At 47.7% G+C, this 15,308-nt stretch overlaps 1 protein-coding gene across 6 annotated transcripts in view; it reads left to right on the top strand.

Moving 5' to 3' along the window:
- Positions 1-15,308, top strand: part of PIK3R5 (phosphoinositide-3-kinase regulatory subunit 5) — an 88,366-nt gene that overhangs the window by 44,960 nt on the left and 28,098 nt on the right. For all 6 annotated transcript variants that reach the window (XM_077970349.1, XM_077970348.1, XM_015118589.3 and 3 more), the window contains 2 exons: positions 10,584-10,699; positions 12,930-13,030. Coding sequence is in view for 4 of the 6 variants with exons in the window: in XM_015118589.3 (XP_014974075.3) it covers positions 10,597-10,699; positions 12,930-13,030 (204 nt within the window). In the remaining 2 variants the exon portion in view is untranslated. The remainder of the gene's footprint in view (positions 1-10,583; positions 10,700-12,929; positions 13,031-15,308) is intronic.

The following is a 15,308-nucleotide window of genomic DNA, read 5'->3' as shown; positions in this document are numbered from 1 at the left end:
ACTTTTGCTTGTTTGTGTCCCTCAAACATTTTCTTTATAAAAATCTTGCATATTTTTAAAGTTTTTTTTTTAAATTTGTATCACTTTTGTTGCTGTTAGAAGTAGAATCTTGTTTCCCCAATATAATTTATTTGCATAGTTAGATAATATTGATTTCTACATTAATTTGTGCCCAGCCACTTTACCTAACTCTGTTCTTTGGTATGACCATTTTTCAGTTGATTTTCTTGGGTTTCTATGAACATTTTGAGGGTGAAAAATTATGAATTATGCCAATTCTATAATTGGCAAAGCTGTAATTCCTGAGCCAGAATGAATGACACATGACATATAAAGTCTCAGAAAGTACCTCACCCACACATCTGTCCTGAAATTACTCAAAATACTTGAGCTGAGCAAGAAATGAACCAAAATAAAGGACTTATAAATAGGAATGGTAGGGTACAAAACAGTGAGTAATAAAATAAATGAAACTCAAAGCCACTGTCCAAAACTACTGCTGTTATCACAGTTATTACATTTAATGTAAATGTCAAAAACATTTAAAGAACTATAAAGTAGTATAAAATATTTAATACAGGCCGGGTGCAGTGGCTCATGCCTGTAATCCCAGCACTTTGGAAGGCTGAGGCGGGTGGATCACCCGAGGTCAGGAGTTTGAGACCAACCTGACCAACATGGTGAAACCCCATCTCTACTAAAAGTATAAAAATTAGCCAGCCGTGCTGGTGCATGCCTGTAATCCTAGCTACTCGGAAGGCTGAGGCAGGACGATAGCTTGAACCTGGGAGGCGGAGGTTGCGGTGAGCCAAGATTTGCACCATTGCACTCCAGCCTGAGCAACAAGAGTGAAACTCCATCTCAAAAAAAAAAAAAAAGAAAGAAAAAAGAAAAAATATTTAATACAAATATGGATCTGTATTTTGAAAGAAAACATGTTACATTAAAAGAAGGGCTAAAATTACAGAAGTAATTATAAAAAATATATAGGAATTTCTGATTCTTGCTAATGAACTTTAAAATCTTGATTAAAGTGAAAGATATTGTCAGAAAACCTAAATTTGCAAAGTTGACACATAAAGTTCAGTACCTGAACAGACCAATAACTCTGGAAGAAATTTGAAAAGGGATTCCAAAAATAGCCTTGAGAAGAGCAGCTGAAGTCACTCACTGCTGGGCAGCAAGGAGAGTGCGATCCTCATCCAAGCAGGAGGATGCATGATTATCTTTTGTTCCAGGCTCAGATTCTACTTACAGATTTGCTGGGGTCTAATCTGGGCAAGTCCTTTCACCACTCAGAGCCTTTGTTTTCCTGTCTGTAGAGTGGGAGTGTTGTACTAAATGGTACCTAAGGTGCCTTCCCAGTCTTAGAGTCAAAAGTGTGTGTGTATGCATGTGTGTACACATGCATGTGTGCATATTTGTGTAAAATAAAAAGCATGACTTTCCAAGCCTAACTGTGCATCAGAATCATGCAGGAGGCGTTTTATTTCCTGGCCTAGTCCCGAAGACATCAAGAGTTGGGCAGCTGAGATGTGAGTGTTAAGAAAGCACTCTGGGCCGGGCACGGTGGCTCATGCCTGTAATCCCAGCACTTTGGGAGGCTGAGGCAGGCGGATCACTTGAGGTCAGGAGTTCAAGATCAGCCTGGCTAACATGGTGAAACCCTGTCTCTACTAAAAATAGAATAATTAGCCTGGTGTGGTGGCACACGCCTGTAATCTCAGCTACTTGGGAGGCAAGAGAATTGCTTGAACCCGGGAGGCGGAGGTTGCAGTGAGTCAAGATCACGCCACTACACTCCAGCCTGGACAAAAGAGCAAGACTGAAAAAAAAAAAAGAAAAGAATAGAATAGAATAGAAAAGAAAAGAAGGAAGGAAGGAAGGAAGGAAGGAAGGAAGGAAGGAAGGAAGGAAGGAAGGAAGGAAGGGGAAGGGGAAGGGAGGGAAAGGAAGGAGAAGGAGAAGGGAGGGGAAGAGAAGGAAGGAAGGAAGGGAAGGGAAGGAAAGGAAGGAAGGGAAAGAAAGAAAGAAAGAGAGAGAGAGAAAGAAAGAAGGAAAGAAAAAGAAAGAAAGAAAGAAAGAAAGAAAGAAAGAAAGAAAGAAAGAAAGAAGAAAGAAACTCTGATAGCTAACAGAGAATATATAGTGAATGCTTATTATGCACCAGGAATGTTTCTACACATTTGCCTTTGTTAACTCATTGTGCTTAACCTTGAGCTCTTGCAAATCCCAAGCACACACATGGTGTGCCCTGTCCTTTTAGGTGACACCAACATGGTATGACACAAATGCAAACTAGGCACGGACATCTGGTAACATTTGGTCATGAAGTGATCATCAAGATGTTCCATAATATATTAACTATGAACTGTATCTAGACTGACATTAAAATGAAAACATAACTTGAACATTCTCAAAGACAGCCCTTATCCCCCACAGAGCCCCAGAAATTCTCATCCCCAGTTTAGGAACTTTAGGTTGTGGGCTTTTGAGGCAGCCAGCCCTGCACTGGTCCACTGTGACTGCAGAAGAAATAGCAAATATTCAAGAAGTTCATGTAAGGTAGTGAATCATTTGATAACTGCCTGGAAAGGTACTGAAAGGGCATAAGGCTATGTAAATATATAAAGGATCTTAGAGCCATGTCTACCATTCACTCAGCTTCCTCTAATGAACAACTTACGTAAACATGGTGCAGTTATCAAAACCAGGAAATGATCACTAACAGAGTACTATTAACTAAACGACAGACCTCATTTGAATCTTAGCGTATTTTCCCCCTAATGTTCTCTTTCTGTTCTACAATTCAGTACAGGATCCCACATTGCATTTAGCCTTTGTGTCTCCTTCGTCTCTACCAATCTGTGATAGTTCCTCTGTCTTTCCTTATCTTTGATGACCCGAACACTTTGGTGAGTACTCCACATAGTGAATGTCTGTATGGTGAATACTCACTATATAGAATGTCTCCAAACTGGATTTTGAATGGTGTTTTCTCATGATTATGGTTATGTGTTTTTGGCAAAACAAAACAAAAAACAAAGAAGTGACATGTCCTTCCCTCTTCAGTGCATTACAGCAGGTGATACATGATGCTGATATAGCTTATTGCTGGTCATGCTAACTTTGATCATATGGTGAATGTGCTGTCTGCTGGGTTTCTCCACTGTGAGGTTCTTGTTTTCCCCTTTATAAGTGGTAATTATTTGGGGGGAACTACTTTGAGGCTATACGAATATCGTATTTCTCCACAGATTTTCACTAACAGATTTTTAGCATTACAATTATTACCATGGTGTTTGCCTAGGGGCAGTTTTCTATTTCTCTCATTCCTCTCACGTTTATTAATTGGAATTCTTTTGTAAAGAAGGCCTGTCCTTTCTCCTCCATTTATGTTTTTATTCAAGTGTCTATAACATTTAACTATCTATAATTATCTATAGACTTGTGGATGTTTATTTTATCTATGAGTTATAATTCATCACTTTCTTTGTTCATTCAAATTGTCCCAGCTGTGGCCATTGGAAGCGCCTTCAGGTTAGTCCCTATGTCCTTTTGACACTCCCCATGGCTTTTCAAATATTGACTTATTTTCTGGCACTACAAGATGTGCTGGGTTTATGTTGTATATTTCCTGTTTCAATCCTAGGATCAGCCATGTCTCTAAGGAGCTCTGGTTCCTTTTATTGGAGAATGGTATTTAGAAACCGAGATCTGGGCACTAGATCTTAAGGACACTCCCGTAAAGACAGGAGTGGGCAGAAGTGGTGTTGGCTGAGAACGTTCATTTGCATCTTGGGTTTGCATCCATTACAGTGTGGGACACATAATGAGTGAGCGGGATGACTCACTCCTGGTTCATGGCATAGCCAGCTTGGCCATCGCAGCAGGGGCTGGGCAGAGGGGTCTTAAAACCCAGATCACACGGTTCAGCCCATGGGAAGAAAGGTCATCTAGGACGGAAGTAGCTTGTTGCTACTGGGATGTCATTGCCTCTGGGCTTTCTCTATAGACAGAACTAGAAAATGTATGTGTATTAATCCAAGCACATACATCTTTTTAAAATTTTTCTATATGTATCTATCTGTATGTACATTAAAAACCATGAGTTCATACTGATTCTTTCAAGTCTGGCCTAACTCCACAAGGTTCATTCCAGCTTTCCCCCTTCTTTATTTGCCACTTCTTTCTTTAGCTCTCATTATCTATGGTTTATTCACGTATCTGTCTAATCCTAGTGTACACATAAAGAACTTTCAGATTTTTTTCTTTTCTTTTTTTTTTTTTTGACATGGAGTCTCGCTCTGTCACCTAGGCTGGAGTGCAGTGGCACAATCTCAGCTCACTGCAACCTCCACCTCCTGGGTACAAGCAATTCTTCTGTCTCAGCCACTCGAGTAGCTGGGACTACAGGCGCCCACCACCATGCCCGGCTAATTTTTGTATTTTTAATAGAGACAGGGTTTCACCATATTGGTCAGGCTGGTCTGGAACTGCTGACCTCAGGTGATCCACCCGCCTTGGCCTCCCAAAGTGCTGGGATTACAGGTGTGAGCCACCATGCCCGGTCCGGAACTTTTGTAATTTTTAACTCACATTCATATGAGAAACATATTTAATAACCGGAAAACAGTATTTGTCTATAGTTTTTATTTTTGTTTTTGACCAGTATCCAGTCAAAGTACCATTTTACAAAGTTACTTAGGTTAGTTCTTTCATTGCCTATCCGCCTCCGTGTGGTTGTGTCAGTAATTGATTATACAGTTAGGTTAATGTGTTACTGCTTGTCTCCCATTTTCGGTCCCCTACCGCCATATCCTGATTGATTTCGATTATTTATTTAATTTTAGGTATGTAAAATATCGCCATAGTTCTAAACGTTAAAGCTGTACACACAGATAATCCTCAGAGAAGTGCTGCTCCTCCCTCATCTCCAGTTTCATTCCTTGATCCTGTCCACCCTTTTCTCACCTCCACCTCCTGTAGTAACTAATCAATCTCCTGAGTTTCCGGTGTATCCTTCCTGTGTTGCGAAGAATTCTTTTACGTAGGTCACCGTGGAGATTCTGCTTTATGAAGGCATGAAGAAGGGAGTGGGGCAGAGAAGGGAGAGTCAAGTCTTGGAGGGTAGGAAGCAGGAGAGGGAGGAGTCATCCAGGACGGAAGCAGCCTGGGTCAGCCCAGGACTGCATGGGCCTAGAATATTCCAGAACACCAGGAAAGCAATGTGGAGAGCCAGCCAGAACCTGGAGGCCCCCTCCATATGAGATGCGGGCCCTCTAACTCCTCCCTTCATCACTGTTTAGAAACCCCCAAGAAGCTCTCCTCCCTGCCCCATCGTGGGCTGCCTGGGGAAGCTGGACCCAGGTGGACCCCACGCCTTCTCTGACCAGTGCTGCACCAAAGGGAAGATGAGCCCTCCACATCATGACATCCTATCAACATGGGAAGAAAAGGTGGAAGCAAGACTGGCTCTCTCTGTGCCCTCTGGGGTCCCACCAACTCACCCCAACTTCAGGCCTTTCTGCCCCATGCAGGGTCCCCAGCAAGCACTATGAGTCCTCTTTGCTGGCTCAGAAGAGGAACTTGGATATGGGGGAAGGCCCCGTTGTTGGATGTTTCAACACCACCTCACTACTGGCAGGGGAATTGGTGGTGGTGGCGGGGGGCATTCCCGGCAGCAGCTGGAATTTTACAATGGGAGCTCTTCTCAACAAGATGGGGGGGGGGCTTGGGAGAGCAATGCCAGGGAAGCCAGGCCCTGCTTGCCCAGCTTTTGAAAAAAGGCGTCATGCTGGGAGAGCGGGTGCCACTGCCTTCCCCTGTCACCTCTGCCCCAAAGCCCGTGAGGTTCTGCTGACAAGTCATAAGAAACAGCTGATGACTGACTCAGACGGAAATGAGCGTTCAAAGGGCTGGGTGGTGAACCCGGTGTGCTGGGTTAACCCCCAGGGCAGCACGACTGAGGGTCCCCTGGCCGGCCTCCCTCTCCCCGTCTCTCAGGCTCCCAGGGGCTAGTGACTCGGGCAAGTCCTGCCTCTGAGAAGAACTTGGGGCAAGCTTGAGAAAGCCTTGGAATGCCAGGGAGGCTGGCACACCAGAATTCCACCAGTGCCTGAGGATATCCTGCCCTTCCGTGGAGAAGGCTTTGATGTGTCCCTTGAACAGGGTGGGGCAGGGAGGGGGCACACTGAGGCCAGGAGATGGGAAAGTCACAGGCGGCCCTAAGATGAGAAGGAGAAGCCATGGGCAGGCAGGCATTGGGCGGGGTGTGCTAGCAGCGGCCCCATGGCACTGTGTTCTACCCGCTTAAGGACAGGAGTGTGCAGAAGTGATGTTGGCTGAGAACGTTCATTTGCATCCATTACAGTGTGGGACATGTAATGAGTGAGCAGGATGACTCACTCCTGCTTCATGGCATAACCAGCTTGGCCATCGCCGCGGGGGCTGGGCAGAGGGGTCTTAAAACCCGATCACATGGTTCAGCCCATGCTCCAGGCTAGAGATGCCTGGGCCCTGTGAGCTGCCACAGTCATCACCGGTGCAGTCCGAGAGAGTGTTGCTCGGTATCCCCTCTGGCACATACTCCTGTGAGCCTCGGCCCTTTCTCTGGAGGATGCAGGGCTGTGAGGGGCACCTGGTGTAGATAGACGTGGCGGGGCTCAGAATCCCCAGCAATTGAGAGTCTAGATCTTTTTTTTGGAGACAGAGTCTTGCTCTGTCATCCAGGCTGGTGCGATCTTGGCTCACTGCAACCTCCACCTCCCGGGTTCAAGCCATTCTCATGCCTCAGCCTCCCGATTAGCTGTGATTACAGGTATGCACCATCACACCCAGCTAATTTTTTGTATTTTTAGTAGAGACAGGGTTTCCCCATGTTGGCCAGGCTGGTCTCGAACTCCTGACCTCAGGTGATCCACGCACCTCAACCTCCCAAAGTACTGGGATTACAGACATGCCCAGCCTACCTCTTAAAGCAAATCAAGTCTTCACTTGTTGAAATAGAGACGTGAATTGGTGTTATTTTTCTTCCTGTAACTGCCTCTGACTGTGCTGAGGGGCAATGTATTCTAGTGGTTGAAACCCCAGACTCTCTGGGTTTATACCCTGGCTTTGCCATCTCCTAGCTGTGTGACTTTAGGCAAGCTGTTTAACCTCTCTGTGCCACCAATTTCCTGTCTTCAATCTGCCCCATCCAGCTTCCTGCAAAATTGGTCCAGCCTTCAGCCTCCTTCTGATAGGTTTCCCTCGCCTAGCTGGCAGCCCTCTAGAAAAGTAACAACAAAAGGCTCAAGCCCCGCTTTTGTTCCACCTCTCACTCCCATCTGGAGCTCAAGTCTTTGACTTGTCCAACAGTGGGTCTGCAAGATGGCCCCCTCTGCCCCTTGTCTCAGCCCTGCCATGGTTCACAGGCAGCACAGGAGCAGGCAAGTGAGGAACAAAGGGCAGCACCCTCACCTTTGGGCATCCCAGTCTGTGTCAGGACTTCTCTGAAAGCCCTCTGCCCTCAGCTTTGGGGAGAGAAGGAAGAACCTTCCAGAATGGTTGAAGACCCTTTTTCTCTTCCCAATCTTATAACAACAGGGGTTGGCGGATCACTGTGCTGGTTCTGCACTGACACCTCCCAGCAAGCCCACTGGGGTGGTTGCGCCCACATCCTTGACAATACCCCATGGCTCTTAGAACTTTAGAATGCAGAGCATTTAGTACTTTTTGTCTCTAGAATTGGGTCTCAGCCACAGTTGGAAAATAAAAAGTCCTCCCTGATCCCCTTGTCTGTTTATACCAGTGGCAACTCTCTCCCAGCTGCCTTGAACAAGCCCCTTATCCTTACTGGACCTCAGCCTCCCCTTCTGTAAAATGAGGTCTCTGAGCTCCCTCCAAGAACCTGCCCGGGGGGTAACCTGGGAGATCTCAGCCTGAGGACAAAGGGTCGTTGATGACATCTGGGCCAGCCGTTTATGCCCCAGGCTCATCCATGTGAAGGTGCCTGGTGTTCTACCTCCTCCAGCGGGTGCCGTTAGCCCTGAGCTGGAATAGGACCCACCTCCAGAGAGTCTTATGGTCGGGCTGCCACGGGAGGCAGAAAGATGAGCTTTCATCACAGGTGTCAGTCCCCACAGATGCTCATCAATGCCAGGTAGCAGCACAATCCCAGGTCAGGGCGGGGTCTGCCCAGTCTGGCTCAGGGTCAGTGGACTCACTACCTGAGCTGCCTGTGGAGGTGTTAACAGAAGCCCCAAAGGCAACTGTAAAAGTCACACGGAGGGGCCTCAGGATGTCTCTGGGCATCCAGGTGCTGCTAATGGATACACCCAAGGTCTTGAGTCACCAGTGAAAGGTTTTCTATCTTTTTTTTTTTTTTCTTTTTGAGACGGAATCTCGCTCTGCCACCCAAGCCAGGGTGCAGTGGCGTGATGTCGACTTACTGCAACCTCCGCCTCCCCGGTTCAAGCGATTCTCCTGCCTCAGCCTCCTGGGTGACTGGGATTACAGGTGCCCACCACCACGCCTGGCTAATTTTTAAAAATCTTTTTTAGTAGAGATGGGGTTTCAACGTGTTGGCCAGGCTGGTTTCGAAATCCTGACCTCAGGTGATCCGCCCACCTTGGCCTCCCAAAGTGCTGGGATTACAGGCATGAGCCACCGCGCCCAGCCACCCGTGAAAGGTTTTCTGAACTCAGCTCTTCACCTCCACAGCCAGAAGGCATGGGACCTAGTGGGTTAGTCTGTCTCCTGGGCCAGCCCAGCACCCTGGCTTATGCTCCTGGGTCCAGGTCCTCAGCGAGCTAATTCCTGCACCCAGACCATGGCATGGGCTGGCTCCCCTTCCTCCAACACTCTTCCCCATCACTTGTCCTGGCTTCCTCATCCAGCTTAAATGTCCCTTCTTCAGAGAGACCTCCCTGACCCCCCAACACCCTGTAGCGGGGTCCCCACTTGTCCCACTCCCAGCACTATCCTTTACAGTACGTTTCACTTTCTGGAATCACGTCTTTCTTGGTTCCATTGCTCAGGGTCTGTGTCTCCCACCAAGGAGCACAGCTGCTTGGTTCACTGCTATCTCCCTAGTGCCTGGCACATGGCAGACCGTCAGTGAACCTGCGATGGAACCAAGGTGCGTGTGCCGCTTCCTGTGTGCCCGCTGCTGCACCGTCCGGCTTTGGCATGCATAGCCTACCACAGACACCGTGAAAGGATACTGGAGAGCTCACAAAGGGCTTAGTTTTCACTCGGCCAGTGGTGCCTCCCAGGCTGGGGAAGCAGGAGGATTTGCCTGTGTGGGACCTCCGTAAGCTGAATACTCCAGCCGCACAGCTGAACCCAGGTTAGGATTTTATCCTTCTTTGTATGTCATTTGCATGGCTCAGCTCTGAGCTCTGTGCTTCCTCGTCTGGCTTCCAGAGCTGAACTGCAGCTTTCTCGGCATCCCTCTACGGCCTGGCCTGACTGGCCAGTGAAGGGGTCTGCCCAGAAGGGGTGAGTGCAGTGACATGCCCTGGGACCAGGGGCGATGATGGCAATGACTGTAGCAGGACAGCTCTCGCGTGTTGGAGGCTCACTCAGCGCATCTGCCACAGCATTTTATCTTCCCAAGAGCCCCATGAGGCTTTAGCACCACTGTCATCCCATTTTACAGATCCGTCAACGGAAGTTTGGAAAAGTTAAAGTATTTGCCCAAAGTCACATGGTTAAGCAAATATCAGAGTCCAGGTTTGAGTGTAAGTCTGTTGGATGCCGGAGCCAGGCTTGCTCACTGTGCCAAATCACCTTCCGTGGCTTCCCCAGAGACCCGGGAGCCCTCATACATAACTAAGAAGCTGGGCTGGCCTTGCTGGGGGCTCTCAGTTCCCCATACGGGGCTAAAACCCTCCTGAAATTCCCACTTCAGTGACTTTCCAGCTCAGCTAACCACCCCTTGGATTCTCCTCAGTAGGATGAGGAAGGAGGGCAGGGTAGGTCTTTGAATGACAGGTAACATTGCCAAGCCCCAGGGGAAGGAAAGAAAAATGGCAAAAGTGGAGGTTAGGGCAGAAAGGAAACAGGTGCCTGTGACCTGGGCACCCAATCAGAGGGAGCTCCCTCCAAGCATATTGAGGGAGTTCCTGTGGCCTTCTCATCAGGAACACGCTCCTGCCCCATCCCTGGAGGTTTGGAAAACACAGCCCTGGAAATTCAGAAAAAGTCCTCCAAGTGATTCTGATTTTCCCCTCAGGGTCTTCCTGCCCAGCCCATTGGGGTCTGACCAGTCCCTGGGCACTTGGTGACACTCCGCACTGCCCAGTGTGGAAGGCAGATCCCTTTCTACTTCTCTGCTCCCATCCCTGACCCCTTATTTCCCACACCTCTGTCCTGTTCTGCTGCAGGGGTGCTCTGTCCTGCCACTCAGATGTGGCCCTCCAGACGCCGTTCCTACCCTGGAGGCAGCTGTAAGGCCCCTGGTGCTGTTTCCACAGCACCTGATCTGTAGTTGGGCTGGGCTGATCGCGCTGCACTGTGAGTGCCCCTTGTCTTTACTGGACCAGGTGCTCTCTGGGAAAGGAACTCGACAAGTTGACCGGTGTCTGTGCCCCATGCAGGCAATGACCCAGGATGCAGCCAGGGGCCACGACATGCACGGAGGACCGCATCCAGCATGCCCTGGAACGCTGCCTGCACGGACTCAGCCTCGGCCGCCGCTCCACCTCCTGGTCAGGTAGGTCTGAGGGAGCCCGGGAGGCGTTTGAGGGCTCAAGGAAGCCTCAGGGGCCACAGTGGGCTCTGGACCAGGCATGGAAGCTGGTAGATTCTAGGTCAAACCCTGTCTGTGTGACTTGGGCAAGCCCCAGGCTTCACCTGGGCAGGTGCCCGGCACAACACTTGATGTCGTCAAACCTCAGTATCCGGCACTTTCTCCCTTCTCCCGTGGCATCTTCCTCATCCTACTCAGGGCTGCCTTTTGCTTCTGGAAGAATCTATTGAATCTGCTTAGAAAACCACAACTGCTGATTCTGAAAAAGCAGCTGGGAATCCACAGGCAGCTCTCCCCAGAATTCTCTCGTTGGTTTGTTTCTGGTTCCCTCATAGCCCTATCCTTCTCTTCCCTGTAGAATAAGGGAAAACTCAGTAGAGCTGCGGAGAGCAGGAGGGCTCTGTGTTTCCCATCTCCCAGGTCTGAGAAATAGGATGTCTGCAGTCCCAGGCAGTTGTGTCTCTGAAGGCTGGCGCCTGGCTGTAAATAATTCCTTATGCTTGTAGAGCTTTTTCATGCTCCGTATCTCACTGGCCTCCCTAACTTCTCCGTGAGTAGCCACCCAGTGCTCCTTGAACATACCTGGTTCCTCCCTACCCCAGCACCTTTGCACCTGCTGCCTGCAGTTCTTCCCTGGGAACTGCACATAGCTGGCTCCTTCTCATCCAGGTCTCAGCTCAAATGTCTCTTCCTCTGAGAGGCTGTCCTTGGCTTTTGGAATGAGACAGACCTGGATTAAAGCTATCTCCCATTAAAGCTATCAACCCTACGCAAGCCACTCACCCTCCCAGAACCCTGGCCCTACTTGCCTTGTCTGCAAAATGGGAATAATAACAATGGAACCACTTTCCTGAAGGGACAGTGGGAGCCTCAATGAAGATAATGTATTCAGAGGCCTAGCACTGTATTGGCACATGGTAGGTGGTCAATAAATGGTAGTTTTCTTTCTTGCCTCCTACCCAGGTTTTGATGGAGGCTAAGCTCATAGGGCTGGGGAGAGGGATACCATTAAGCAAAAGAATATAAAAATATCTGATCTTTGCAAATTATCTGACAACCTGTGACCACATGGACACATTATTAGAAGCCTCCAGAACTTTGGAGGGAGCCTGTACACGTGAGAGGTCCTGGAGCCTGAGCTCCACGAAGTTCAAGTTCAATCCATTTCCACTCCTGGGGCTCTCACTCCCCACCCCACACACACATACACACAGCCCCTCCCTGCTCTTCCGCCCCGGGCCGTCCCTTTAATTTTTAGGGGTTTACCCTTGCTGACTGCAGGGAAACAGAGATTGACAAAATAAGAAAGTCTGGGGAAGTTACAGAGTGACACAGTGCTCATGGCAGCTTTTAAAATAGAACTTATTTAGCTTCCCCTTCCTGGGCTCCATTGCCACTCCTGGGAAGCTCCACGGCTGCTGTAGACTCAGTCTTGTGTCTTGGGACGGAACTCACCGTGGCTCCTCTCTGTATTCTTACAGCAATTTCTGCCTCTGTTCTAACCTCCCTGCAACTCATAGGTACCAGAACCCACTGTAGGAAACCAGGGCAGAGGAGGTTGTGGAAGAACTGGTACTCCCACAGGGAACAGAGTCGTGGTGAGCTCATTATCCTCCAACGTGGATCCCAGCCCACATCTCCAATCCCTGTGTCTCTTGCATATGCAGGAACAGGGAACTTGTCATTATGTCTTGATGGGGCATGGTAGGGTTGAATGTTGATCCAGCATCTTCTCCTAGATTCACTTACTTTAGAAAGGAGTGTTCCAGGCCCCGTGCGGTGGCTCATGCCTATAATCCTAGCACTTTGGGAGGCTGAGGCGGGCAGATCACAAGGTCAGGAGATTGAGACCATCTTGGCTAACATGTTGAAACTCCGTCTCTACTAAAATACAAAAATTAATCGGGCGTGGTTGCGCATGCCTGTAATCCCAGCTACTTGGGAGGCTGAGGCAGGGGAATCGCTTGAACCCGGGAGGCGGAGGTTGCAGTGAACTGAGATTGCGCCGCTGCACTCCAACCTGGGTGATAGAGCAAGACTCTGTCTCAAAAAAAAAAGAGAAAAAAAAAAGGAGTGTTCCGGTGCAATTCCGCAGAAGAATGTTCCAGCATAAATGCCCCTTCTCTACAACACCTAATTGAGTGTGGCCGGAAGACACCAGAACTGACCCCCTTGCCTCTCTCTCCTTTTCAAGCTGGGCTGTGTCTGAACTGCTGGAGCCTGCAGGAGCTGGTCAGCAGAGACCCGGGCCACTTCCTTATCCTCCTTGAGCAGATCCTGCAGAAGACGCGAGAGGTGAGGGCGAGTCAGGAGCTGAAGGGCAGAGCTGGGGTCGGCCTCGTAGAGTGGAGAAATGGGTCCCAGAAAACATCATTCCTGGGTGCCTGGACCTCCAGAGGGGCTTGGCAAAGGCTCTGGGAACCTGTGAGTTTTGTGTTTCGGTAGTGCTTGCATGTGAGGGGTTTCTAGGAAGGGGTGCATTCCGTAAGAACACATAATACGCAAGCTAGGGTCCTGAGTTCAGCTACAGACATGGCTGGTAAGTCCAAGTATTGACTAGGGGGAGAGAAGACACTTTACCCAATTCCTTTCCTCAAAAAGATCCATAAAAACAAAGACACGAAAGAGAAAACTGATCGGAAAGGTAAACTGAGGCCTCCTCTCATTGTTCAATCAATGGCTTTCATGACAAAGAAGAGGAATGTGTTTAGTGCTAAGCTGGGCTTGGGTTCCAGAATAGCTGTGAGTCCCGGAAGAGGATTTGTATAAAGAATTCTCTTTTATAAAGAATTCTCTTTTATGGTGTGTGTGTGTGTGTGTGTGTTTTAATTATTTTAAATACATGTGATTTGGAAAACATGTCACTTTCACTCTCAGTTACCTATCCCTGTAAGAAGATGCCCAAGGTTACACAGTTCTGACCCCACTATTTACCTGGTACTTTTTAACTCTCATCATAAGCCAACCAGCTCAGAAGAGCTGAACCGCCTCTGGAGTGCATAACATATAAACCCACATGGAAAGTCTAGACCACCATGTAGCAATACAGAAGGGTTTCATAGGAAGGTCTGATCTGCAAGGCTTGGTAGACACATTGTCTATTAAGGGTAAAGAAAAGGAGAAGTCTCAATTTGAGCCTACTGAGCTCATCTAGCACAGAAGGCGTGATGGGGCTTTCTCTGTATCTCCAACCCCTACGAGTTCCAAAATGGACCGAGAAACCTTCTGACCAATGAATTCTAAATCGTGTGGTGTGCACATGTGTGCATATGGTGTGTTAGGTGTGGTAGGTGTATCAGAGAGGCAGTTCACAAAGGGATAAATAGAAGTTGTAAACTAATATGAAAAAGCGATAATAAAATGCATGCAAATGAAAACCATAATGAGACAAACTTTGCCTAACAAATTCGCTAAAAAACAAAAGGTAAGGCCAGGTACAGTGGCTTGTGCCTGTAATCCAAGCACTTTGAGAGACTCAGGTGGGAGAAATGCTTGAGCCCAGGAGTTCAAGACCAGCCTGGGCAACATAGCAAGACCTCGTCTCTACAAAAAAATACAAAAAGTAGCCGGTTGTGGTGGTGTGCACCTGTAATCTCAGCTACTTGGGAGGCTAAGGCAGGATTGCTTGAGCCCAGGAGGTCAAGGCTGCATTGAGCCAAGATCGTACCACTGCACTCCAGCCTGTGCAATACCCTATTTCTCTCTCTCTCTCTCTCTCTCTCTCTCTTTGTTAAAAAAAAAAAAAGATAAAAACCAATGCAGGAAGAGCATGGTGAAACTGGCACTTTTATATATATAGATAGCATAAATGGCAAAATCCTTTTGGAAAGCAATATGACAGTATGTCTCAAAGGTCATAAAAGTCTATAAACATGTTGACAATCTTTGTTGACTACACTTCTTGAACTCTTTTCTAGATAAATAACCAAAATTATAGAAAAAGCAATGTGCTGCATAATAGTGTTCATTGCAAAATATGTAAAATACCAAGACAATAATCTTGAATGTCCACAATGAAACTAATAAGATGCCGGGCACGGTGGCTCACGCCTGTAATCCCAGTACATTGGGAAGCCAAGGTGGGCAGATCATGAAGTCCAGAGATCAAGACCATCCTGGACAACATGGTGAAACCCCATCTCTACTAAAAAAAATACAAAAATTAGCTGGGCTTGGTGGTGTGTGCCTGTAATCCCAGCTATTTGGGAGGCTGAGGCACGAGAATTGGTTGAACCCAGGAGGCAGAGGTTGCAGTGAGCCAATACTGCATCACTACATTCCAGCCTGGCGACAGAGCTAGACTCCATCTCAAAAAAAAAAAAAAAAAAAAAAAGAAACTAAGAAACTAATAAGTTATGGAGGTCTACCACAAGGAGTATAATGCAGCTAAAAATGATGGATATTATCCAAGGGCATAAACAAAATTTAATATATGATACAATTACATCAGTAAGATTTATTAAATGGTTTAGGGAAAATTGACTAAACATTTGGAAAAAGATAGAGTGAGATCCCCAACTGACACCATACAGCAGGTGAAATTCTAGTTACATGAAATATGTCTCCTTTTTTT

This window comes from Macaca mulatta, chromosome 16, assembly GCF_049350105.2.
Source record: "Macaca mulatta isolate MMU2019108-1 chromosome 16, T2T-MMU8v2.0, whole genome shotgun sequence".
Classification (NCBI taxonomy): Eukaryota; Metazoa; Chordata; class Mammalia; order Primates; family Cercopithecidae; genus Macaca; species Macaca mulatta.
The sequence above is the reverse complement of the archived record's forward strand: the minus strand, read 5'-3'. Positions and strand labels throughout refer to the sequence as shown.